Genomic DNA, 27,936 nt, shown 5'->3' on the forward strand with positions numbered 1-27,936 from the left:
GTTAATCTGGCTGCAGCTTAACCCTGTTTAAAATCTTTCCGGATTTGGCTGTTTGGGAGTAGGCATGACCTTGGATTTCCATTCCAAACATGGCTAATCTGCTAGCTCTTGTTTTTATCCTTTCCACGAGTGGTTCTCTTGGAGGGACTAGAAGCATGCATCTCTCCATGTGGCTTGTGAAGGTCTAGAGGGAGCAGGGGTGGAGTGGGTAATTACTTAGAAAGCTCTTACATTCTCAGATGCTGGTGGCAGCCATTTCTGGCCCTAGGAGGCAAATTATCACTGTTATGTCAACAACACCCGCACATGCAACTTTTTTTCATACCAAAATGGACCAGGCCTGTCATCCTTCCTGGCCAGTGTTTTCCAGTGAGTGTGTGTCACTGCCTTCCTTGGAATTCTCACCCCAAGATCTTGCTCACTGCTGAATGCCTGCCACTGTGCTGGAATTTGGGGTGGTGTGGGGGTTGAGAGCTAATAGGCAGGGAGGAGAGGAAAGATGGAATAACTATCCTTCTCAACTTTGAGAAATAATACCTTTAATGTCTATTGAAATCAACTCCTGGCTGAAGTCAGTCTATCTGAGTAGGATGAAGGGGAAAATCATAAACAATATTCTCTAAGCCATGTAAACACCTGGGAAAATCAGGGACCTTCACTATGACTGGGGAAGATCTGGCTCCTGTCACATACTTCTGGAGTAGGCCCCCTCCAGAAGTATGTCCTCCTGCCAACGTCACTGTGATAGGCAAAACAATGCCCCCACTCCAGAGATGTCCATGTTCTCATCTCCAGAGTCTGGGAATATGTTGTCTTGTGTGGCAAAAGGGATTTTGCAAATGCGATTAAGTTAAGGATCTTGCGCTAAGGAGGCACAAGGATCAGAGAGGAAGAGGTTTGTCAAATGAAACAGAGGTGGGGGTGATGGGGCCACAAGCCAGGGAATGCGAGCCACCTCTAGAAGCTGACAAAGCCAAGGAAACAGAATGTCCCCTGGAGTCTCCAGAAGGAGCACAGCTCTGCTGACACCTTACTGTTAGCTCACTGACACCCATTTCAGATTTCCAATGTCCAACTCTAAAGAGGATAAATTAGTATGCTTTAAACCACTATGTTCATGGTGATCTGTCACAGCAACAATAGGAAACTGATACACCCATCACGACTGATTTGGACATCCTCCGGCAAGATGCATCACTTCTGGGAGCATCCTCTCCACCTCTTGTGGATCCTGAGGAGGAAGATTGATGTTCCTTGCTGCTCTGCTCCAAGGGCATTCCTCAACTCCTATGCAGGAGGAAACTGCCCCCCAATCCCAGATCTTTTCCCCAACAAAAAGCAGACCCCTTCTTCACATAGGACTGACCCCAACTTTCACAGCTGTCCCCTGGGGTGGGGAAGGAGGATTGCTTATTAACACCCCCAGCTCACCCTTCGAAATAGGTCTTTTTGAGCACCTCCTCCCCATGAGGGTCAGAGAGTCTTGTCAAGGAAAGCTTCACTCACAAAGTCAAAGGTGGAGCATGCTCTGGCCTTTTCCCTAGGCTGCTTTGGTACAGACTGAGCTCCTCCCTTGCCACCAGCCACAGGTGCAAGGCCCAGGCCCTGCTGACCACACAGCCACCTGCTCTATGTCTCCACACCTGCCCAGAGGTACAGCCCTGCCTTCTGCTTTGTCTTCCTTGTTTTCCCTAGGGCCTGGTTAGCTCTTTGTCGTTATCCCAAGCATGTTGTCTGAAAATTCCTATGTACTCAGATGGAAATTCTGGAAGCTGAGAATAAGGGACATAAAAGTATACCCAAGTATACTAAAATTTTAAAGAAAGAGAATTCAAGTTGGAATCATTGCTGCACGTTCCTTTGGGACAAGGAATTTGAGAACTTAAAGAGTTTTTCATATTATCAATAAAAGCCCTTCCTCCTAGAAACAAACCATTTTTACTATTATTGTATGTATTTTGAGAAGACATTTTAGATTATTCTAAGGATTTTAGCTCTTGAATGACCTCATTAACATTTGGACTGTCTTAAGGTAAGAATATTAACAGGATTTCAGGATCTCCACATTTGGTATAACTTTTCTGTCATTACACTGGGAAAAATCAACCATACTTTCCTTTGCTCTTTGAATTTATCCTTTAGTTAATGCTATTTCCCTATGAACTATTTTTCTTAAATTTCAGTTAGAATAAGTTTATTTGCTTCAGCTTTGGAAAGATGCTTTATCAGTTGCTCAGCAACCCAAACATGTAACTGTATTTTGCCTTCATTAGAATCTTACTTAAGTTTGAAATCTTGACATTCAGAGTAGTATGTTTCTAGTGAGAAAATGAACTTTCACAGCTGTAATCCGTTGGAATGGTTCTAAGGCTCTAGAAACTAATATCTGCAAATGATTTTTCCTGATGAAAGTTGTTAACGTGGTGAAAACTATCATTTTGTTTCACTTCAGTTGTTTACAATGAAGAAAACAAGTAGTAATTTCTAGAATAAGGAAAAGGAAACAGTTAGGACCGTATAATGAACACTCTGCATTGGCTGTGATGGCAGCATATGGGAGGTGGGTGATAGGTGTCAGAAGAGGCCTTTAGCTCGTTGGTGTTGAGAATGCTGTCGTGGGCATGTGTAAGCCAATGAATATAAATGATAAAATTACTGTGCATTAGCAGGGTTGTCTAGAGTGACCTCACTATAATTTGGAAAATTTGAGTAGATGCTAAAAACCAGGTGCAAAACAAAGGAGAATACTTCTGTTTCATTTTATTCATTAGTTCTTGACTTATTACTGGCTGCTTTCTCTTTACACAAATAAGTCCACGACTTCAGGCCCATGTCTAAGGACTTTAGCAAGGCTGTCTCTGGACAAGAAGTGAAAATGCTCTTAATTCTGTCTTCAGCAACCTGCAACTAGCTGGGTCTTTCTAGAACCAGACTAACCATTAGCAGTAAGTTATAATTTGCTTCAAGTACTTTCCAGAGCCAGGTGGTAAATAATAAGTCCTCAAGATTAGTATTTCATGTGGTTAAAGAAAAAAAAAAGGAAAGAAAAACAAGGTAGAAAGATTGTGATTTGGTGCTTCAGTTTACACATTTAGTTGTTGTAGTATTACAGTATAAATGCCCAGGAGTTAAAGTTATCAATATAAATATTTAAGTGATCTTGCTTCTTCCAGGAAGCTTAGCTTGTGCAAAATAACAGCATCCATCTGTAAGACCATAATTTATCTGTTAGCAACCAGTTACTTTTATCTTTCTAGATTTTTTTTTAATATTTATTATTTATTTGAGAGAGAGAATGTGTGCGCATACGCACGTATGGGGGGAGGAGCAGAGGGAAAGGGAGAGAGACAGAATCCTCAGAGCACAGAGCCCAACATGGGGCTCACTCTCACAACCCTGAGATCTTGACCTAAGCCAAAATCAGGAGTCAGATGCTTAACCAGCTGCGCCATCCAGGCACCCCACTTTTAAGTGTTTTTAGAAGCCTACTTACAAGATTCTGCCAACCCCTTTTTTATCTTGGGTAAAACTGTAGGCCTCAGTTTTCTCTTTTGCAAAATATGGAGTTTAGACTTGACAGGTGGTCTCTCGGTGATTCCCAGGGGTAGAACTCTGTGGTTCTGCAACAGCTTTTCATAGCTCTGGCCACATCTGGAGATCTTTTCGGTGGTGAGCTTAAAATTGGTGCTTTCTTTGGATAAGCAGATCAGATAAGCAGGAGCCAGAATGCCTTCATCACCACCACACAGTAATGAAGCCCCGACTTTACATTCCACCTGGATCCACATTACCTGGTCATAAAAGTCTCTTGATTCTGTTTTCCAACGATGGTGAGCTAAGTAGTTAGGAGTTTAACTGAAAGGAATCCGGGAAATATTGTTGACTGACACCCACACCTGTGTTCTCCACGTTTGGGCGGCAATGAGGATAAACGCCCGTGGCTTTGATAGCATTTGCTGGAGGGGCAACCAGAATGCTTCAACTCAATATCTTGAGCATACAGTGTTTGTGGCGTTGATGGAAGTGTTTTGCTGTTGTTTAATGTATGTCTGCGAACACAAATGAAAGCTAGTTTTAAAGTTGACTCGGGAAGTAAACTTTTCCCATCACTAGATTGCCTTGCAAGACAAGCCCCCGGATGACAACAGCGCATCGGGCTTCAAGGCAACTGGTCATCTTGGAGCAGGAGAATAGTGGGTTCCAACAGAGAAGTGTCCCAGCTGAAAAGACAAATGAATCTAGTGTATGTGAAGAATATAGAAAATGGCATTGTAAGCATATTCAGAGACAGCACCATTTGGGGAAAAAGATAAGTGGAAATATGGAAAACCAGGTGAATGAAAGAATGATGTAATGACACACTTTCGGAAAAGCAAAGAAAAGGTGCAAAATTGTCGTATACTACCTGGGTCTGTTGTACTGAGCAGTGTTTGCATTGAATATCACTGATTTGTCCCGTGAGGGATTAGATAAGGATGTAGGTAGGCTGCCATCTACATGGCAGTGTGTCAGTAGGAAATATCCAGAAGTGATAATCCAAGAAATACTAGTATAAACACATTATTTAGAAACATGGGAGGAAATATGAGGGTAAGTAGAAGAGTTGATACATCTGAGAACCACTTGTTTTTAACATATGAGCTTTGCAATGATGGAAATTTTTTCACTAATAGGAACATAAATTATATTTGAGAATTAATGGGTTTTTTTCCTTTGGGAAAGAACAAAATGATTTCTAACCTTAAACAAGTCACCTAACCTGTAAAATAAAGAAGATGATGTCAGAGTAGATGATTAGACCAGTTCTAAGACCTAATTGCCCAATGCTGTTATTCCATTTACATCTAGAAAGCTAACATTGGCAGAACATTTACTTTATTGTTCAGGCAGAGCAAGCTTTGTAGGCTCTTAGGATAACACTGTTCCTTACATCACTTTCTATAATTTACTTTAATATCAGTAATCTATTTGCATAAGAGAACAGCTACTTCCCATGAGAAAGTTTTATATGCCTTTACTTTTTATTTTGCTTTAACATTTGGCTTCAATATTATGATGGAACTTGTGACATTTCTTTTTAAAATGTCAACTCCTTAAGAAGAGGGAGTAGTATTTTCTTGTCTTAATCGTTTTATACAGCAATGATTTTACCCAGTAGGCTAGCAAATGAAAGTTGCGCATAGGGTGGCTGAACAGTGCTATCCAATAGAAGTGTAATGTGAGCTGCATTTGTAATTTAACTTTCTTGTGGTCACATTTAAAAAAAAAAAACAAATTAAATGTAAGATATTTTATGTAACCAAGATATTATCTCTTCAACATTTGATCAATATAAAATATTACTAATTATTATCAAATATTAGTTACTAATGACATTTTTTCATACTGTTTCTTCAAATTCCAGTGCATATTTTACACTTCATATCTCAATATAGATCCTAAATTTCTATCAGACATTCTTGATCTGTATTTAAATTTTATAAAATTTGTATTTTAGAAAAGTAGATTCTCATACCCAACTTGTTTCAAAAATGTTTAAGAGTTTTCCAATAATTTAACTGAGTAATGGCTTTGAATTAAAATTTAAATTAACTAAAATTGAAAGTTCGATCCCTCAGTCATATTTGCTACATCTCAAGTACTCAGTAGCACCATGTGTCTGGTGGTTACCGTATTAGCGAGCCCTCCAGAATGTTCGTTAATTTCAGTGAATGTGATAGAAGGACTGATATGTTCAGTAATTTCTGTGAATGCTCAGTGTCCAAAGAATATACTTCTCCCCTATGGGCAGAGATGGAGAGAAGAATACTTGATTCTCTCTTCAGATAGGTGGTTTGAACAAGTAGTTTTCAGGTATGTGACTAAACTATCTTTAGGGCAAGTGGACATGAGAAGGTATGAAAGCTACTTCTGCTTAATAATTCTTTAGTAAAAAAATTAGTGGGGAGGAGTTCACACTTTTGCTTTTGATGTTTTCTTGCCATTTGTATACCTATTAAAGAGTAATACTTATGAAGCACTGTGTATCGCTAAGGCACAAGCCAAGATAGCTAGTATTTAGGGCATCAGGGAACGATTTAAAAAAAAATCGTTTAAAAAACGATTTAAAAAAAGAGAAATAAGTTTTGGCACAGTCTTTGGGTTTTCCCAGAAGCAGACCTAAAATAAGAATTCAAGTACAAGCCATTTATTTGAGAGGTGATTCCAAGAAACACCTACTTGGAAATGGAGACATGTGACAGGGAAGGAGAGGAGCGAGGAGCCAGTAAGGGATGTGTTATTCGGCAAGTTACCACTGAGAGTCCCTAAAGCTTAATCCCACTGGAGAGCTCTGGGAAAATTTGTGGCAATGTGCCACAGGGTTCTACAGATACAGGGAGGAGGGAGCTGAGGTACTTATACGCCAGCTTCCTCAGTCATTAGTTCAAGACTACTCTCTGGTGTTGGCGGTTCCTCCTTTCTCTGGACTACACACAGTCTGAGTGATATCTGGTAAGCAAGGGCAGCCATTCAGGCAAAGAAATGCAGGAGTTGGCAGTTGAAAATCAGGACAATGTGCACTAAAATAGTATGGGCTAGGGGATTTGCAGGGGATAATGGACAGCATCTGTGATAGACACTCCTTAACCTATAGTGTAGAATGTATTGACCAAAGGACAGGGAGGTATATTTCAGATCTGTGGAGCTTCTTCAAAATACATGTGCAACTGCCCAGCCCTTCTCCCCTTCCTAGACCTGAGATCCTAATAAAATGTGCCTTGTTCCCCTTGCCCTGATATTTATTAATGGAGACATAAAGACCAAGGAGGCTTATAGACTTTATCTATTTACATATTAATCTGAAAGTATTTCATACAGATGTTTATCACAACTAGTTGCTAGAATTTGTGGGTCTGGCCAGGGGTTGTGCATGTTTTCTACTTCTTTGGAGTTTGAGCTCTGATCCTTGAGAAGCCCGTTTGCTACCCACCAAGGTTTATCATCAAGTTCTGTCCCACTTTTGCTGTATTTTCCCACTGTACTTATTAATAGTTAGCCTTTCAGCTGACCTTAGCATTATTTGTTGAATTTATAGGCTGTGTCATCTTACTATAGGGAAAACTATGTGGGGATTCCCAGCTTCCTCTTAGAAACCGAAATAGTAAACTTTAATTGCTCTTAAGAAGGGATTTTCCAATATGGACTTTTAATAGAGAGAGTTCTCACTTTTAGTTGTCAAAGACTACTAAAGACAACTTTGGAGATTACTAAAAAGGAACATCGAGATAAATCAAGGAATGAGGCATTTAATAATTCTGCAGTGAATTGGGAATTCCAGGCCACTTCTGCCAATTAAGCAAGAATTGTGAGAAGAAATGTGTCATGCATATTTCCCTGTTCTATGCATTGGCGCATAATAGTGTGCCACAGATATCTAGAAGCTCCTTAGGACCTTGACATTGTGGGGTTTTTTCGTTGTAATTCAAAGTTCTTGGCCATGCATTGTTAAAAATAGTCTACTGGGGAATAATGTGATTTTTCCCAGTAGTTCAAAGCAAAACAAAACATAAATCCATGTATTCTTTGATTATGTGACTGGTTTTGAACTAGAAGTTACACAATTTTTAGTTTTCACTACCTTAACAGCAATACCATTTAGGCCATTAATTGCTAACCCAGTTATGTTCATTTTTTTCCCTTGAAGATTACTTTCCTGATTATCTACCTCAGAGTTTCCTTTTATTGATCAATGGGAGGTGAAAAGATAACCCTTCATGTTGCAGAAATGGCAACTCGCTCAGCATGGGCCTCATGGCCCACAGCTGTTTGGACGGGTCCCCATGGTATTCAGGGGGTATAGGTTGGAAGCCAAGTTTGGTGTGCTCCTTCCCACCCCTGCCCTATCTCCTGTGGTGTCAGTGCAAGTTTTACCATGTCGGGAATGTTTTAAATTATTTGATAGATGATGTTGGTGATAGTAACTTCTATTTATTGAGCAACCACTATTTTGGGGTTCTTTTTGTGCATTATTTCATTTAATCCTCACCCACCCCTTTGGACTAGGTAGGTTTACTATTCGAGTTTTGGAGATCATGAATCTAAAGCTTAAAGATTTTGTAAACCTTCCAGGGTCACCCAGCTAGAAGTTATGGTGAATGATTCTGCTATTTAATTTCATCTCTTAGATTATTAGGAAGGGAGAAATGCTGCAGAATTTTGGTCTGTCATCATCTCCTATCCTGTGATTCCATCAGTTTGCTCTTTAATGAGACTTATATGTATATTGGTTTTTATCCAAGCTAAAATTAGAATTTAAGGGGCGCCTGGGTGGCTCCGTCATTAAGTATCTGCCTTCGGCTCAGGTCCTGATCCCAGGGTCCTGGGATCGAGCCCCGCATCGGGCTCCCTGCTCAGCCAGGAGCCTGCTTCTCTCTCTCCCACTCCCCCTACTTGTGTTCCCTCTCTCGCTGTGTCTTTCTCTGTCAAATAACTAAATAAAATCTTTAAAAAAAATAAAATTAGAATTTAAAACATTTTATATATAAGCAGAAGGTTCTTTAAGCAAGATTATCTGCTCTAATAAAAACAATTATTGTACAACCCTACACCTAAAGGAGCTGGAGAAAGAACAGCAAATAAAGCCTAAACCCAGCAGGAGAAGAGAAATAATAAAGATCAGAGCAGAAATCAATGAACTAGAAACCAAAAGAACAGTAGAACAGATCAACGAAACTAGAAGCTGGTTCTTTGAAAGAATTAACAAGATTGATAAACCCCTGGCCAGACTGATCAAAAAGAAAAGAGAAATGACCCAAATCAACAAAATCATGAATGAAAGAGGAGAGATCACAACCAACACCAAAGAAATACAAACAATTCTAAGAACATATTATGAGCAACTCTATGCCTGCAAATTAGATAACCTGGAAGAAATGGGTGCATTCCTAGAGATGTATCAACTACCAAAACTGAACCAGGAAGAAATAGAAAACCTGAACAGACCTATAACCACTAAGGAAATTGAAGCAGTGATCAAAAATCTCCCAAGAAACAAAAGCCCAGGGCCAGATGGCTTCCCAGGGGAATTCTATCAGACATTTAAAGAAGAATTAATACCTATTCTCCTGAAACTGTTCCAAAAAATAGAAATGGAAGGAAAACTTCCAAACTCATTTTATGAGGCCACCATTACCTTGATCCCCAAACCAGACAAAGACCCCATCAAAAAGGAGAATTACAGACCAATATCCTTGATGAACATGGATGCAAAAATTCTCACCAAAATACTAGCCAATAGGATCCAACAGTACATTAAAAGGATTATTCACCACGACCAAGTGGGATTTATCCCTGGGCTGCAAGGTTGGTTCAACATCCGCAAATCAATCAACATGATACAATACATTAACAAAAGAAAGAACAAGAATCATATGATCCCCTCAATAGATGCAGAAAAAGCATTTGACAAAGTACAGCATTCTTTCTTGATCAAAACTCTTCAGAGTATAGGGATAGAGGGTACATACCTCAATATCATAAAAGCCATCTACGAAAAACCTACAGCGAATATCATTCTCAATGGGGAAAAGCTGAGAGCTTTTCCCCTAAGGTCAGGAACGCGGCAGGGATGTCCACTCTCACCACTGCTATTCAACATAGTATTAGAAGTCCTAGCCACAGCAATCAGACAACAAAAAGAAATCAAAGGCATCCAAATCGGCAAAGAGGAAGTCAAACTCTCACTCTTTGCAGATGATATGATACTTTATGTGGAAAACCCAAAAGACTCCACCCCAAAACTGCTAGAACTCATACAGGAATTCAGTCAAGTAGCAGGCTATAAAATCAATGCACAGAAATCGGTGGCATTCCTATACATCAACAACAAGACAGAAGAGAGACAAATCAAGGAGTCGATCCCATTCACAATTGCACCCAAAACCATAAGATACCTAGGAATAAATTTAACCAAAGAGGCAAAGGATCTGTACTCAGAAAACTATAAAATACTCAGGAAAGAAATTGAAGAAGACACAAAGAAATGGAAAAACGTTCCATGCTCATGGATTGGGAGAACCAACATTGTGAAGATGTCAATGCTACCTAGAGCAATCTACACATTCAATGCAATCCCCATCAAAATACCATCCACTTTTTTCAAAGAAATGGAACAAATAATCCTAAAATTTGTATGGAACCAGAAGAGACCCCGAATAGCCAGAGGAATATTGAAAAAGAAAAGCAAAGCTGGCGGCATCACAATTCCGGACTTCCAGCTCTATTACAAAGCTGTCATCATCAAGACAGTATGGTACTGGCACAAAAACAGACACATAGATCAATGGAACAGAATCGAGAGCCCAGAAATGGACCCTCAACTCTATGGTCAACTTATCTTTGACAAAGCAGGAAAGAATGTCCAATGGCAAAAAGACAGTCTCTTCAACAAATGGTGTTGGGAAAATTGGACAGCCACATGCAGAAGAATGAAACTGGACCATTTCCTTACACCACACACAAAAATAGACTCCAAATGGTTGAAAGACCTAAATGTGAGACAGGAGTCCATCAAAATCCTAAAGGAGAACACAGGTAGCAACCTCTTCGACCTCAGCCGCAGCAACTTCTTCCTAGAAACATCACCAAAGGCACGGGAAGCCAGGGCAAAAATGAACTATTGGGATTTCATCAAGATAAAAAGCTTTTGCACAGCAAAAGAAACAGTCCACAAAACCAAAAGACAACCGACAGAATGGGAGAAAATATTTGCAAATGACATATCAGATAAAGGGCTAGTATCCAAAATCTATAAAGAACTTATCAAACTCAACACCCAAAGGACAAATAATCCAATCAAGAAATGGGCAGAAAACATGAACAGACATTTTTCCAAAGAAGACATCCAAATGGCCAACAGGCACATGAAAAAGTGCTCAACATCACTCGGCATCAGGGAAATCCAAATCAAAACCTCAATGAGATACCACCTCACACCCGTCAGAATGGCTAAAATTAACAAGTCAGGGAACGACAGATGTTGGCGGGGATGTGGAGAAAGGGGAACCCTCCTACACTATTGGTGGTAATGCAAGCTGGTGCAACCCCTCTGGAAAACAGTATGGAGGTTCCTCAAACAGTTGAAATTAGAGCTACCATTCGATCCAGCAATTGCACTACTGGGTATTTACCCCAAAGATATAAATGTAGGGACCCGAAGGGGTACGTGCACCCCAATGTTTATAGCAGCAATGTCCACAATAGCCAAACTGTGGAAAGAGCCAAGATGTCCATTGACAGATGAATGGATAAAGAAGAAGTGGTATATATACACAATGGAATATTATGCAGCCATCAAAAGGAATGAGATCTTGCCATTTGCAACGACGTGGATGGAACTGGAGGGTGTTATGCTTAGTGAAATAAGTCAATCAGAGAAAGACATGTATCATATGACCTCACTGATAAGAGGAATTCTTAATCTCAGGAAACAAACTGAGGGTTGCTGGAGTGGTGGGGGGTGGGAGGGATGAGGTGGCTGGGTGATAGACATTGGGGAGGGCATGTGCTACGGTGAGCGCTGTGAATTGTGCAAGACTGTTGAATCACAGATCTGTACTTCTGAAACAAATAACGCAACATATTTTAAGAAAAAAGAAAAAGAAGAAGATAGCAGGAGAGGAAGAATGAAGGGGGGAGTAAGTCAGAGGGGAAGACGAACCAGGAGAGATGATGGACTCTGAAAAACAAACTGAGGGTTCTAGAGGGGAGGAGGGTGGGGGGATGGGTTAGCCTGGTGATGGGTATTGAGGAGGGCACGTTCTGCATGGAGCACTGGGTGTTATGAACAAACAATGAATCATGGAACACTACACCAAAACAAATGATGTAATATATGGTGATTAACATAACAATAAAAAATTTTAAAAAAACAATTATTGTACAGATCAATTTAGTACTCTATGATTTGCGTTATTTCAGCCTGGGCTCTATGATACCATTTAGTCATTTAAAATTCTCACAAAAACTGGAAGTAAGTTATTTTTGAGTCTGATTTACTGAAAATGTTCAAAGAAAATGCTACGGGTGGGGCTATAAATAAAATGCCTTATATTATATTCATCACTCCCCCTACAGTTATCACAAATTCATAGAAAATTCTACACACTTGTAAATCAGGAAAAAATATAAATTTTTAAGAAGTGTGAGTCATTGATCATCTCAAGTGTAGCTGAGGAAATGACATCCGTAGTTAAGTTACTAGAGCCATTCCAAAGAAAATAAAATTGGCTATTGTTAGCATCTCCTTTAAACATTTTTTGACTTCATGAAAATTGGTTGTTATTGAGCATCTGCCTGACTGTAATGAAAAATCTCCACTTAAAGGATCTGGTGCATAATTAAAATGTACTTCAGTAACATCCAGCATTTGACATATTTCAGGTTTTCAGCAAAGCACTGGGGGAGCACAGATCACCCTGTTTTTAGCCAACAACTCAGATGAACCTTTAATATTTTGAGCTTGAGGGACTTCTGGAGGAATCATATCTATTAATTTACACTACAAGATGTCCCCTTGGTTCCCAAATGATAAATTTCACAGTCCTTAATTAGTCCTACTGTGAATTTGTTTTTTCCCCTGAAAACTATTTTTATAGTTCAGTCTAAGACTGTATTCCAGAAAACGTCCTTCCCATCCCCAACAAGTGTAGTCAGTCACACATGGGTTTCAGGAAGGGTACATGGTTCAGGATAGCGCTAACCTCTCTCTGGAGTAGAAGAGCTAATAACACACTGGGGCCATTTGGAATAAGCACTCATTCATGGCCTAGGATGGCCTTGGAATCATATGTGCAAGGCAGACAGTAATAATTACACTTCATATGGACATTCTTTTCTGATATGTACACAGATGAAAACACTAAGGGTGAATGTTAATGTGAATTCAGATAAAGTAAAATTATAGGCCACCTAAGAAATTACATGGAAATATAATGAGGTTCAGTGACAGTGGCTTGGGATTCAGAAGACCTGGATTCTTTTGCACAGACACACATTTTGGGGGGTAACTACCTGGTTATGTCATATGGAAGCAAAGGGCAGAAACCCAACCCAAACTGTCTTTAGCAAGATAACTGTGAAGTCCAAAGGCATTCTGACTTCAGGTATGGCTTGATCAAGGCTCAGATCATGTCATCAGATTATTTCTGCCCTGATTTTTTGGCTCTCCTCCATCTGTGCCAGCTCTATCCCTAGTCTAGTCCCCTTGTGGTGCTAAGATGACTGCCACAGCTTAGCCTCCCAGATGTTCCTGTTTAAGATCAGCAGGAAAAGAGGGCATTTGCTTTCCTCTTACCTCAAGTAAAAGTCTTGTGTGCCCTGCCCACACCTGACTGTGATGTCACTGGTTGGGCACAGTTGCACTTACAGGATTAGGCCTTTGTGGCAGAGGGGACATGTCCTGCATTGTGCTAAGAAGAGGATGGGGTGGGGCGGCCCCATTTGTGTATTTGGCAGTGGTAAAACCGTAACGATTCTTAAAAAACTTGACATCTATATCTTGGTTTTTATTTGGCAGGCCTTGTGCTTAAGTGCTTCATGGCGAATTACCTCATTTAATAACAGGACAGGAAATTTCCCTCTGGTGGGTATTTTTTTCTCAGGGACTCCTGCAGTAAGGTCACTAACTGAGAATGTGGGTGGGAAGAGGCACAGGAGATTTGAGGAGAGATGTAAAGATCTGAGGTCATCATTTGGACAAAGGGAGAGTGGGTCCAGAACCAAACAGGATAGGCAGTGTTAGGTGTTCATTTGTGGAAAGGGATCGTAAATTTGAAGTGAAAACAGATGACTTGTGAGATTTTTCTCGGAGCAGTGTTCATGTGATAAAGTGGAGGCCTAGAGAAGCACATCTTGTAGGGCACGTTCTGTGGAGAAATAGATGAGCAAGGGAGCTAAGGGTATTTTTAGAGGATTTCTGGCAGCGATGGACCCTGTGACCTATGCTGCGATTAGGATAGATGGGTAAGGACAGAAATGAAGCCAGGAGAGGGCTGATGGGCAGTAAGAAAAGTGGAGGAGGGGGGTGGTCATGGGTGGGGAGGTACCTGTGCAAAGAGAGTTAGAAGAGGCAGGGGCATTGGGAAAGTGACGTCTTTGACATTGGGATTTCAGAGGTGGTGCAGTTTCCTAGCAGTGACAAGGTACAGGGTAAGAATGTGTGTCTTGAGAAGGACTAGAAGAAAAGGAAGATGGATGGAGAAGAGAAGAGCAAACAACCGACAGGCCAGAGTAGTGGGCGGCTCATCCGTGTGAATACTAAAATGCCAGCCCAAGGAGGATGAATGTTATGAGCCAGGAGCTAAAGGGGGTGATAGATGAATAGGAGATTGGTAGGCAAGGAGATGAGAGATGGGGTTGGAAACGCGGGTGGAGAGAATCTCAAAGACAAGCGGCGTTCAAAGTTTGTCTCAAAGACAAACTCCGTACCGGGAGTAACGGAGCACGGACACCACGCTGTCTTCTGGCTCTGAGGTATGTGGGGCATGGTTTAATAAAAATAAAGAAAAATTAAAACTACCTTTCCCCTTAATCAGAGCGCAGAGAAACTAGTGTCCTTCTAAGGCAGCCAGATCAATCAAAGCAAAGAAGCAAAGAAATCATCCTAAGAAGAGATGGAAGCTAGCTACCGGGCGCTTTGTTGACGAGAGACTCAAGTTTCTGAGAGTCGTAGAGGGAGGTTTGAGAAGCAGGCTGCAGATGGGAAATGGAGTTGGATCAGATCATGTGCAGAGCTCCAGGGACCTGGGAGATAATTCCTGACTAGGCCTGAACTTCAGCGGTGCCTCAGGCCAAGGGGATGGGGCCCCTGCGAGGGGGGCGAGCAGTCTGCAGTTTTGTGGAGAGCCTGCCTAATGGGAGGAGGCACTGCTTGTCCTTGGGGCCACCTGAGCTTATCCATGCCTCTCCTTAATCTCCTGGAGGAACAGAACGAGGAGCTCTGCCTCAGGTTTTCCCACAGAAAACATGAGTGGACAGAGTAGCTGATCGCACCAGGGAAATAGGAACTCACAGGCAGAGATAATGAGCTATCTGAGGAGTACCACCATTTTTAAAGAAAGTACAGAGTGAGCAGATACCAGCTGAGAAAGAGTGAAAAGATGGACCACAAATATTAAGTAAGAGAAGCTTCTATTCAGTGGAAGTTACTCAAAGAAAAAAAGAAGCCGGAAGTTTTTTGTTGTTGTTTTTTTTTAAAGGAAACATTTTGTATGAAAAATTCAACAGTTTAAATAAAGACCACAATAAATGAGATAAAATACAGAATGGATACAGCTAAAGACAAATTCATGAGCTGGAAGAGGAGCTTGAGAGACTTCCACAGTCTGCCAGAACAGATTATAATCAGATTATAATTTCTCTTTAAAAATTATAAAAGACACAGTGAAAATACCACTATATACCAATTAGAAGGGCTAAAATAAAAAAATAAAATAATTAGTGGTAATTCCAAGTACTGGCAAGGATGCTAAGAAACTGGATCACTCACACATTACCAGTGGGAGTGTAAAATGATACAGCCACTCTGGAAAGCAATTTGGCAATTTATTTTAAAAAACTAAACATGCAGCTACCGTACAACCTAACAATCGCACTCCTCGGCATTCATCCCAAAGAAATGAAAACTTACGTTCACACAAACACTTGTGAACTAATGGTTATAGCAGCTTTATTCTTAATAGTCCCAAACTGGAAATAACCCATATGTCCAACAATCGGTGAATAGTTAACCTGTGGTTAAATAATCCGTACCATAGAATACCATTCATCGGTAAAAAGGAATGAATTACTGATACATGCAACAGCTTGGATCAATGTTAAGGGCACTATGCTGAGTTAAAAAAAAAAAAAGAAGCGAATATCAAAGTGTTACATACTGTATGATTCCATTTATATAACATTCTAGAAATGATAAAATTCTAGAGATGGAGAATAGGTAAGTGGACGTCAGAGGTTAGGGAAGGGAAAGGAGAGGGGGAGGCAGTTCTTTTTGATGATGGAATATTTCAATATTTTAATTGTGGTCGTGATAAGAATGACTCCACATGTGTGATAAAGTATCTTGGAATTTTACACAAAGACCTTTTAAAACTCTGCACATGCCCAAACTGGTGAAGCCTAAGTCCTGTAATCTGGTGAATTATACTGTGCCAGCCAATTTCCTGTTTTGATAATGCACTGTAATATGTGACATGCCACCATTGGGGGAAGTTGGGAGATGCGTTCATGGGACCTCTATGCCCTACTTTTGCCAATATTAGTCTAGAATCATTTCAAAATAAAAAGTTTTTTTTTTTAAATGGGGGGGAAAGTATAAAAATATAGCTAACAGAATGAATGCCATCAAGAGGATAATAGGAATCGTAGGAGAGAAAAAATATTGAAGGAAATATTTGAATAAAGTATGAAGACAGATGTTTTAGACATAAAGAAAATGAAATACCTCAGATTGAAAGTGTTCGTGTATAGTAATTCCCCCTTATCTGCAGGAGAACATTCCAGGACCCCCAGGGGATACAAGACTGTGAATAGTACCAAACCCTATATACACTATGTATGTTTTTTCCTACACATAACTATAATAAAGCTTAATTTAGAAATTGGGCACAATAAAAGAGTAACAACAGTAACTAATAATAAAATAGAATTATAACACTATACCATAATAGAATGTATGTGAACATGGTCTCTCTCTCAAAATACCTTATTGTACTGTACTCCCCCTTCTTCTTATGACAGTGTGAGATGATAAAATGCCTGCATGATGAGATGAAGTGTGGTGAATGACGTAGGCATTGTGATGTAGTGTTAGGCTACCATGGGCCTTCTGATGATACGTCAGGGAGATCGTGGGCTTCTGGACTGCAGTCAACTGCAGGTTAATCGAAACCACGGCTAAGGGGGCACTAGTGTGCTACCAGACTAACTGATGAATACTCATAAATAGACACAGTAACATTTAAAAGCATCCAAGACTATTCTCAAATATAACTTCAAAAGGTTACAGAGAGGAAGAACAGACCACTTACAAAGAACAAGAATCTTGATGACCTCAGACCGGTCCCAAGCAACAATAGTGTAAGCAGACAGAACCATCATGAGTGCATATATGCAGTTCACCGTAGAAACTCAAAATAACGAGCAGCAACTGACAGAACTTCAGAGGGAAAACAGCAACAGTCGTAGGAGACATTTTAATACACCCTTTTCAGGCAATCAAGTAGACAAAAATAAGCAGATATGGAAAATCTGAATGTGATTAATAAACTTAATCAATGAGATATATAGATATACCAAACAAAGAATAGCTTTGAATACAGTGTTTCTGGATACAAATGGAACATTTATCCCCCAAAAATGTATTAGATGATTAAGGAACGATAGCAAGAGCCTATGTTCCTTGACCATAATGAAATAATAAAATAATAATTACACGGATAACTTTAAAAATCACGTGTTTGGAAACTAAGTATATAATACTAATACTAAATAACCCTGGATTAAGTTGAAATCTGCTTCAGAAATTTTTGATGTCTTGAGCGCCTGGGTGGCTCAGTCGTTAAGCGTCTGCCTTCGGCTCAGGTCATGATCCCAGGGTCCTGGGATCGAGTCCCGCATCGGGCTCCCTGCTCTGCGGGGAGCCTGCTTCTCCCTCTCCCACTCCCCCTGCTTGTGTTCCTGCTCTCGCTATCTCTCTCTCTGTCAAATAAATAAATAAAATCTTTAAAAAAAAATTTTTTTTGATGTCTTTCAAAGAAACTTTACTTTGAGGTTTTCTTCATATGGGGCTAGTGTGTATTTAGATGTGTGCTTAGATATTTTTAACTTCTGCTGCTATTATGTGTAGATCATTTTTTCCATTACATTTTCTGGTTAGATATTACTGGTATATAGAAAGCTCTTCATTTGTGATGTGGATTTTGAATCTTGTATTTACTGAATGTTCTTCTAATTTCAAAAGCTAAATTATCCTGGCTTTTCTAGATGGTCATGTGATTTCCTGAAATAATGACAGCTTACACTCTTCATTTCCAGTACTTACACTCTAGTTTCTATGTCTCTTTGTGCCAGATACCACTTCTACTTTAAATGTTGGCTCCTCCTGGTCTTATTCACGATTTGAATTGGAGAACTTCTGATGTGTCCTCCATTTAATGTGCTTCTTCTGGAAGATCCTTATCACATTAAGGACATTTCCTTATACTATTCTTAATAAGAATCAAGAATGGGTGCCATCCTCAACGTGTGGCTTCCTTGTCTAGGAAGCTTGCTGTTCCACATCTCTCTAGCTGAAGTCAGGGAAAGGGGGAGACAATCTGGGGAACACATACTCAGTCCTTTGTGGATAAGACCCCGGAGTGGCAAACATCATCCCCATTCACATCTCAGAGGCCAAATACTAATCACATGGCCACATCTACAGCTGCAGGGGAGTCAAGGGATTAACACTCTTCCTGGTCAGCCTGTGCCTAGCTAACACACTTAGAGGTGAGAAAGAGACGAGATATTGAAGGACAGCTAGCTACACAAGATGATCACATGCTTTGTTCCTTTCCTTCGTTAATGTATTAAAAAGCATTAATGTATTTTCTAATGTTAAATCACCCTCACATTCCTTAAATAAATTCCACTTGGTCATGAAGATTCTTGCACCGTATTTTTAGATTCTGTTTGTGAATGCTTTATGATTTTTACATCTGTGTTTATTAAAAGCTTTTTTTACATTTATATGATACTTTGCAGTTTTTAAGATCAGTTTACATTATGTCACAAGAACAGATGATAATCAGAAGCTGACTATAAAAAAAAGATATTCAGTAAATAAATAGAAAATATCTCCAAAAGGAATACCGCAGCCTTTTCTTATTATTGCCTAAATTCTAAAAGGCCCTCTGTAGAGGATACAGAGAACTGAAAAAGAATTTTTTATCACATGAACCTGGGAGAGATGTTACCACCCTCCGAGCTGCACAGGGAGGAACGGGGCTGATGCTCTGTAAAATGTCTAACACTCTGTTGGTGTCCTAGACATTGTCTTAATGCCGTGTTTAAACAACCTGGTTTTGAATTTACAAGTCAAGGATTTTCTGGCTATTAAACATTTTTTTAGCTTCCTGCACTTTTGTCATGATCCTTTACTATCTGCATATACCAAATTAGATAATGGCAACTGAGCTCTCTCCTGGGAAAGGGAGCGCTAAAAATACAGAGAGCTCCTGCTGTTTGGCCGCTAGGTCATACGTGCGCTGGGTACACATTGTCTTGCGTGGCTGAGGAGCTTTTCCAGAATATACCATAATTATATAATAGCGATCACTCAGAAGTATAAAGTGCCTTTGGGAGGAAAATAAATGGTCGGCTGACATAATTTTGCAAGAGAAGCACTCAATATTAGAGTGACTAGGAATCACAGTAAACACAGAATTTCCCAAATAGCAGGCAGAGCCTCTATAGATTTTACCCCCACAAAATTGGCTACCTGCTAACTTCTCTTCCCCTGAGTCTCAGAGCCTCCTGTGTGTCCTAGATTAGATACGCAGGGCAGCATGTAACTCTGAGATCACTCAGGCTTTCAATGCGTTCTCCCCCTCCTCACCCCTGCTTCTCTCTCTCCCTCCCTCCCACACACCCGCAGAAGCAATTACACTACCATTTACCTGGGGAGAAGAAGCCTGACACTATGGCTGCACATTTCAAACTGAAGCAAAGATCAGGGAGTTATCTGATCACTCACCTTGGTGCACATGCCTTGTTTGAACATATGAGACCCTGTGGTAGCTTTTGCCCTGGATTTTGTGCATTGATAAGACTGATCAGATAATTCATCCAGATTCACTTCACTGTGCTGGTTTTGCATAACCTAAGTACCTAAATTCTTAATGACTCTTTCTGTTGGGATAAATGCATACCCTTTTTACCACTCACGGTAATCCATAGCCTAAAGCACATGGAGAAATATCCAAGAATCCCATCTTTTTTTTTTTTTTAACCATCAGCACTAGAAAGATGAATACATTTGAGGTCTAGATGAATAGAACTGCTCAACTGCCACTTTCACTGTTTCTCCTTCCAAGTGGCTGTTTTCTATGGTGAAGGTACACCAGTAGTATGAACAACATGGGGAGTGTTAACTAATCAATTAAATTTAAATGCTTTAAAATAGTTAATTATACTTTACCCTACAGGAACAGAAAGTGTTTTCTCAGGTCCCTAAAAATAGATGACGAGTGATTTAAAACTTTGTGGATATCCAAAATTTGCCTATTTTTATTTATTTTTTTGTTATATGCAACTAATGAATCATTGAACACTACATCAAAAACTAATGATGTACTACATGTTGGCTAATTGAATTTAAATTTAAAAAATAAAGATTTTCTTTATTTATTTGAGAGAGGGAGAGCATGAGCAGGAGGAGGGGCAGAGGGACAAGCAAACTCCCCACTGAGCGCAGCACTGGACACGGGGCTCGATCCCAGGACTCTGAGTTCATGACCTGAGCCAAAGTCAGACGCTTAACCCAGTGAGCCACCCAGGTGCCCCTGGTTGCCTGTTTTTAAAATGCTGAGCTGGGGTTTGACTTTTCACTGTTAGGCTCTGTGGTCTTTTACGGATAAGCAGAGAGAAGGAAAACTGTATGGAGGAGAATTAGCGAAGGCAGAGTTAGGCCGCCCGAGAATAAAGATGTTAAAAGCTGTACAACTAAAGCAGCCTGCAACGGGTTCAGCAAAAGAAAGGTCAGCCTTACTGTAAAACAAAGTCCAAAAGTAGATCTGAGAATTTAGGGGAAAGATAAACTGCATCCTGTTTGTCTCCTCTCTGTCACATTGTAAGAGCTCAATAAATATTGTTCTGTTACTAAATCACATTTGGGTTAAGATTTAATGTAAAACATAAAACCGTGTTTTGGGAAGCGATTTTCGATGAGTCTTCCTATCATCTTGAGTGGAGAAGAGCTTTCTAAGCAGAGAATCAAAACCGGAAGCCATAAAGGAATATATTAATAAAATTTGACTACTAAAAAATGTAAAAACCTATCATGGTGGTCACAGCATCATGTATAGAATTGAATCGTCGGATCACTGTGTTGTACATCTGAAACTAATAACAGCACTGGATGTCCACCATACTTCAATAAAAATAAATAATAAAATAAAAAGGACTGAACTAGGAATGAAAAGTATAGAATGTGTGCAAGTCTGAGCAAACAAAGTCTCATAAATAATCCCAAGATCCCATACTCAGAAATCTAATTTAGAGTCCTGAATAGACATGCTTTAAAAATATAAATAAAGAAGTAAATTAAATGAAAAATTATTATTCTACCACTACTTAAAGACCTACAAAATAGCTACAGCCCTGGGATGAGCCTCCCCGGGCCATATTAGTCTAGTATACACAGAAGATCATATTTCTGTAGAGACAAAACCTGTCAGTAGCCTTAATCCCTCAAAAAAAACCTCAGACCACAAGCAGCCATTAGCCAAAGTAAACATGAAAAGAGAAGGAGCATCAGAATTGTCAGGAAATTCTGCAAAATTGAAATTCAAGCCATCAGTTTCAGTAATTCCAGGAATAACAGCCAAATCTAAATACTCTATGGCTTTGTGATTTTACAGTTGGGCCAATACAAAAGTTTTAGGAATTTTTAAAAATATGTAACTGATGTAGCGCACACAGATACCTTGGTATGTAGTTAGCTTTTCAAGTATTTTTATTCAGTGAAATACTAGCAAGGAATTTAGGATTGAAAACTTGCATAGAGATCAAGGTCAAGTGAAAGCCCTAAGTAGCGTCTACGAGCTTGCAGCACTCTGAGCAAATGTAATCTGGTAGTTCCATCCAGCTGACTGAGCTCAGCACATGAATGAGGCCAGCCTGAAGCAGCTATAGCCATGTTTAATTTTGCCTTGAATCTGCAACATCCTAATTGCAAATTTGCTCCCTTTGATTTGCAGTGACCCCAGGTGATGGGCTATTTCCATATGGAAGTAGGGCTCACGAAGAGCTTTGTGGGCATGAATTGGGGTGAGAACCAGAGGACCTACCCGGGTGAAACTGAAATCTATATTCTAGTTCAAGTATCAGCCACGGTGGCATATTGAGTTGGTCATTTTGGAGCTGGTATCATACCCTTACTAAAGAGTCCCTGTAGAGGCTGTGCCTCCCATGGTGTCATAAAGGATGGGGACAATGACCCAAGGTAACTCAGACCCCCCCAAAATTTCTACTTTGGCTGCATACTGTCCAATAATGGGCATGGGGGTAGGAATATTTGAAAGCTGAAGTAAAACAATTTTGAAATTGTGCAGTCTCCATCTTCTCTCTTTGCTGAGTATGAGGAGACCCAAGCTGTTTGCATTGAACTAGATAAAATAAGCAGGAAATAGTTCTGAGGCCTATGATATTAATGTTTACAAATCATTAGAGCCTGTCAAGAAACCCATTTGGCGTTACTTTGGGTACTCAATGTAGGAGAAAATTGCCTTAGAAATGATAGAGATCTGTATTTGAGGATTCCTAGTGTCGTGAGGGGGAAGGAGGGTTCGCAGACGGGCGGCACAGAATTGGGCATCTTATGCTTCTCCCAGGGGGTAGAAGGTGCCACTTGCCCTCCTTGGGGGTCTGTGAAGTGCCCCAGAGAAATGTAAACTGCTAGGTGGGAAGGGTCATGAATTCAATTTAGGTTCTTTTCTCATATACAAGGTAGCTGAAGGAGGTTGAGCATTTGACTCAGTTTCTGGCTGTTCTATCTTAGAATTAGAGCTGGCTATTAGGTCTGGCATAGAATTGTCAAAAGTAGGGTCATTATTTGGCTATGCCTCACTTTGTCTAGACATTTCACTATGACTTTCTGCCTCTCTCTCTTCTCCCTTATCCTTGTTACCCCTCCTTGCCCCTATCACAACAGGTGTAGAAGACATTGTGGCAATAATGATTCCTGAGCCAAAAGGAAAGGAGATAGTAAGCCTGCTGGAAAGGAACATCACAGTGACCATGTACATCACCATTGGAACCCGGAACTTGCAGAAATACGTGAGCCGCACTTCGGTTGTGTTTGTCTCCATCTCTTTCATCGTCCTGATGATCATATCCCTCGCATGGCTGGTCTTTTATTATATCCAGAGGTTTCGATATGCAAATGCCAGGGACAGGAACCAGGTGAGTAGCAAAAAGTTTTTTTAAAAATTAAAAATGATTATAAAAGTAATACATATTGGGGCGCCTGTGTGGCTCAGTCAGTTAAGCATCTGCCTTTGGCTCAGGTCATGATCCCGGGGTCCTGGGATCGAATCCCACATTGGGCTCCCTGCTCGGTGGGGAGCCTGCTTCTCCCTCTGCCTCTGCACCCCCCCAGAGAGAGCTTGTGCTCTCTTGCTCAGTCTCTCTCTCTGTCAAATAAATAAATAAAATCTTTAAAAAAAGTAATATATATATATAAACTTTGGCAATCACAGAAAATACCAAGATAAAACCAAAATTACCTGTTAACCTCCCACCCAAGATAAACATTGTAACAGTGTTTAGTTGTTTTAGTTTTTCAGCTCTTTTCCAAATACACATGTTTTGATGTTTTACTAGTATTGTTCTGTGATATGAGGTGCTTTGTCCCACATTCCTATTGCTCATTTTGTGGACAGTTATTTATTTAGGCACATAATAAAGGGAGAAAGGGGAGTGAGCTGAGACTGTGCTAATGTGGCAACATTGTGTGGGAAGAGCCAGGATTTTCTGGTGAATGGAAGAAGAAAAGGAGATAAGAAATAAAAGCTGTTTTAAAAAGCAATTAATTTTGGAACAGATAATATATACATATGGTATAAAATGCACAAGGTATAAAATGGTGTGCAGTTAAAAGTAATTGCCTTCCTGTGTCTGTCTCTCAGTTATCCAGCCATCTTCCTGGAATATCTCCTCTTCCATGGATATTTTATGTGCTTACAAACACACATTTTTAAACAAATCATAGCACTCTTAACTCTGTACCCTTATTTCTCACTTCTTGGAATATTCATCTCCACACTCAATCCAAGCTGCCTTCTCATTTTTAATGACATATAACATTTCATTTCCTCCATATTTCACATTTATTAAACCAGTTTCTCTTACCAACATGTTTTCTCTTACAAAAAAAAAAAAACCAAAAAAATGTACATGTGATACTGAGCACATTTGTGAGTATACCTCTAAGGTAAATTCTGGAAGTTTAATAGGTAGAGCAATGGTGTGTGTGTGTGTGTGTGTGTGTATTAAATATATATATATTTAATATATACATATAAATGTATGTATATATGTATATATCAAATATATGTGTAATATATAATAAATTAATATATTAATTTAATTATTAAATTTATTTTATGTATTTATATATTTTATATGTAAATATGAATATAATATGTATTTATAAATATATATAAATATGATATTTATAATAAATAATATCTGTAAATTTATTAATTTAATTAGGTATATTTAATATATACATATAAGTAATGTGTATATTAAACTATGATAGATACTGCCCAAAGTCTGCCAAAAAGGTTGAATTAATTTTTACATTAACTGATGATATACTGATACTATTTATACTAATGTAAATAACATTAGTATGATACTACTTATACAGTGTAAGGACAGTAATTACTAAATTACTAATAATACTGTTTTCCCACATCCTTAGCAAAAGAATGTTAGAGCTTTTTGTTGCATGCAATTTGATGTTAAAAGTGGTATCATATTCTTCTTATCACAAATAATGTTGGACATCTTTTCAAGTAAAATAGAAAAAATGAATTTTTTTCTCAGGTACCTGCTTATATTATTTGACCACTTTTCAGTTGAGTTGTTGGTCATTTTCTTACTGATATGTTAAGTGAAAGAAATTGAAGAGAAGACTATTAGTCAAAGGAGTTAACCGACATAAGATTTAATTTATCTTCCCAATTTGTCATTGCCTTTGATTTATCTATGGTGCTTTTTGCCATGCAGAGATTTGGGGGTTTTACATAACTGAATTTATCTTTTTATATAGCTCCTGAGTTTTGTATAATAAGATCGTCTACAGGTCAAGACTGTAGAAAAACATTCTCTCATATTTCCATCCACTACTTTTTATTTCACTTTTATGATTAAGTCATTAATCTACAGAGAATTTATCTCAGTGTAAAAAATCAACTGGAGAGCCGACATTATTTTATTTGAGATGGCCTACCTACCAGATTTTATAACTGGTATTTATTCAATAATTAATCATCCCCCCCCATATGCAGTATCCCCGTTCAGCATATACTAAATACCCATATGTAGGGTGCCTGGGTGGCTCAGGCGTTAAGCATCTGCCTTCAGCTCAGGTCATGATCCCAGGGTCCTGGGATCGAGTCCCACATTGGGCTTCCTGCTCTGCAGGGAGTCTGATTCTCCCTCTGCCCCTCCCCACATTCATTCTCTCAATCTCTCGCTCGCTTGCTCTCTCTCTCAAATAAATAAAACTCTTTAAGAAAATAAATAAATAAATATCCATATGTATTTGGTTCTGTTTCTCTGCCCTTGAAACTGTACCATAATCTATTCATACTCCAGTACATATTATTTTGAGTACTTTGGCACTATGATATTGTCTCATATCTGTTCCTACTAATCTTCCTTTATTGCTCTACCTTCACTTTTTACATCTATTTTTATATAAATTTAGAATCACTTTTATCTGTTTTTTAAGTTTATAGAATAATTTATAACCTTATGTTGTTGAATTTTACTTAGTATATGTTTGCCCTTTATTCAACAATTCTTTTTGTCCCCTACTAACATTTTTAAATATTCTTATTTAATCATGCACACTTTTTATGTTTATTCCTAAGTATTTAATAATTGTGTTGCTATTATAAATGAAATATTCCTTTTCATATAGGAAGGATTTTGATTTTTGTATTTTTATTTTGTACATTATTATAATTTACATATTTTATAGTTTATTTATAATTTGTAATAATTTTGTAATGATTATAACATGCCTTAGTATTACCTTAATACTAATGGTAATACTAACTAGGATTATATGCAGGCATGTTCTAAGAGTTCTGTGTATGTTTGAATACTTAACAGTCTTAAAACCCTTTGATAGGATTTTATTGTCCCCATTTTATGGAGGAAACAAAGAATTAAGTAGGTTGCTCAGTGTTACACAGCTAGTTATTAATAGAGCCAGTGATTGAACCAAGAGCAGGGCTTTAGAGTCCATGCTCTTAACCACTACACTGAAGTATTTGTGATTGTTTTTATATTAGTTTATCAGGATTACATTAATAATATGCACAGTTAGTGATAATTTACTTCTTTCAAAATTTTAAACCTATATATATATGTATATATATAGGTTTACATATAATTTAACCTATATTAACCTATATATATATATATAGGTTTAAATATAATTTTAAACCTACATATATATTCCTCTTCATTAAACATTTAATGGGAACATCCTGAGTTTAATGGGATTTTTTTTTTCCATTTTATTATTTTCCCATATAGTTTTCTAGGTCAAAATACATTATTTTCTTGTGTTATGTAAATGAGGGTTAGTCTTATTTCATTCAAAGTTTTTAATCAGGAATGGAGGCTTAATTTTAACAAATGCCTTTTCAACAGCTGTGGTCTGAGTTTTTTCTCTTGATCTGCTAATAGAAGTGTATTATATTAATGAATTTCTCAATATTAGACCATCCTAAATCTTCCATACATACTATTTTTCTAACACATGCTACATTGTATTTGTATTTTTTTTACCCTGATATTCATATGTGAAATTCATCCATAGTTTACATTTTTATCATGTTCAGGTAACAGTTATATTGGCTTTTTTAAGGAATTTGCAAATTTTCCTCCATTTTTTTGTAGTCTGCAATGTCCAACATGATAGCCACTAGCCATGTGTAACCATTCAAATTTAAATTAGTTGTAATAAAATAAAATTTAAAATTCTGTTTCTCAGTTACACTACCTACATTTCGAATGTCCTATATATGTACTGCCATTTGGTGGCCATCATCATGGAAAGTTCTATTGGACAGCCCAGCTCAAGAGCATTTTAAATAGGACTGGAATTAGCTGATTCTTAAAGCATTAGTACAAACTTTCTGCAAGCCAGTGAAGTCCTAGTTGTTGTTTAAGAGGACGACTCTTTGATTTTTCCTATTTTATGGCAATTGGTTTGTTTAAATTTGCTATAGCTTCTGGAACAATTTCTAAAAACATTTGTTACTGCTTATTTTCTGATTCTCAATGATACATGCTCAGTCTAATAAATTTTGGCATTCAAAAATAAAAATACTAAAAGAGAAGACAAATCACCCATTACCCCTATGGAATAGTTAACAATTGAGTATCTTACTTTTTAGGTTTTGTAACCACCTAAATATATATTCTGTAAATTGTCATTGCATATGTGTCTATGTATGAGACACAAATACACATGTAAGTTTTGTGTTCTATTTTTTAATTAATTGCTGAGTATTTTCCCCTGTCATTAAAAATCTTTAAAACATGATTTTTAGTGGTGATGTAGTAGTCCAATTCCACCACTTACCAAACATAGGCAAATTACTTAATCTCTTCATGCTTTGGTTTTCTGAACTTAATGCGAATATACCTTCCTCTTATGGTTATAGTAAAAATTATATGAGTTAATGTATATTATTTTTCAAAGTCTCTGAACATGATGCTAATCACTTTTTAAGCTTTCAATGAATAGTACCCAATGTAGATTCCTTGATGACTACTTACAAATCCACATTACCACTTTTATTGAATATTCTGGGATTTAAGTGAACACTTACTACCAGCAGACACAAGGCAGTGAAAATACAGAACTAATATGTTCAGTTTCACTGGTTG

The 27,936-nt window shown here is 38.5% G+C and overlaps 1 protein-coding gene across 1 annotated transcript in view; it reads left to right on the forward strand.

Annotated features, from left to right (window-relative positions):
• The window catches only part of RNF150 (ring finger protein 150), a 258,670-nt gene that overhangs the window by 127,603 nt on the left and 103,131 nt on the right, over positions 1 to 27,936 (forward strand). The window contains exon 2 of the mRNA XM_028102331.2: positions 22,949 to 23,199. Within this exon, the coding sequence (XP_027958132.2) occupies positions 22,949 to 23,199 (251 nt within the window). The remainder of the gene's footprint in view (positions 1 to 22,948; positions 23,200 to 27,936) is intronic.

Source organism: Eumetopias jubatus, unplaced genomic scaffold (genome assembly GCF_037043125.1).
Source record: "Eumetopias jubatus isolate StellerSeaLion01/CBP00866 unplaced genomic scaffold, mEumJub1_p1.0 scaffold_2, whole genome shotgun sequence".
Taxonomy (NCBI): Eukaryota; Metazoa; Chordata; class Mammalia; order Carnivora; family Otariidae; genus Eumetopias; species Eumetopias jubatus.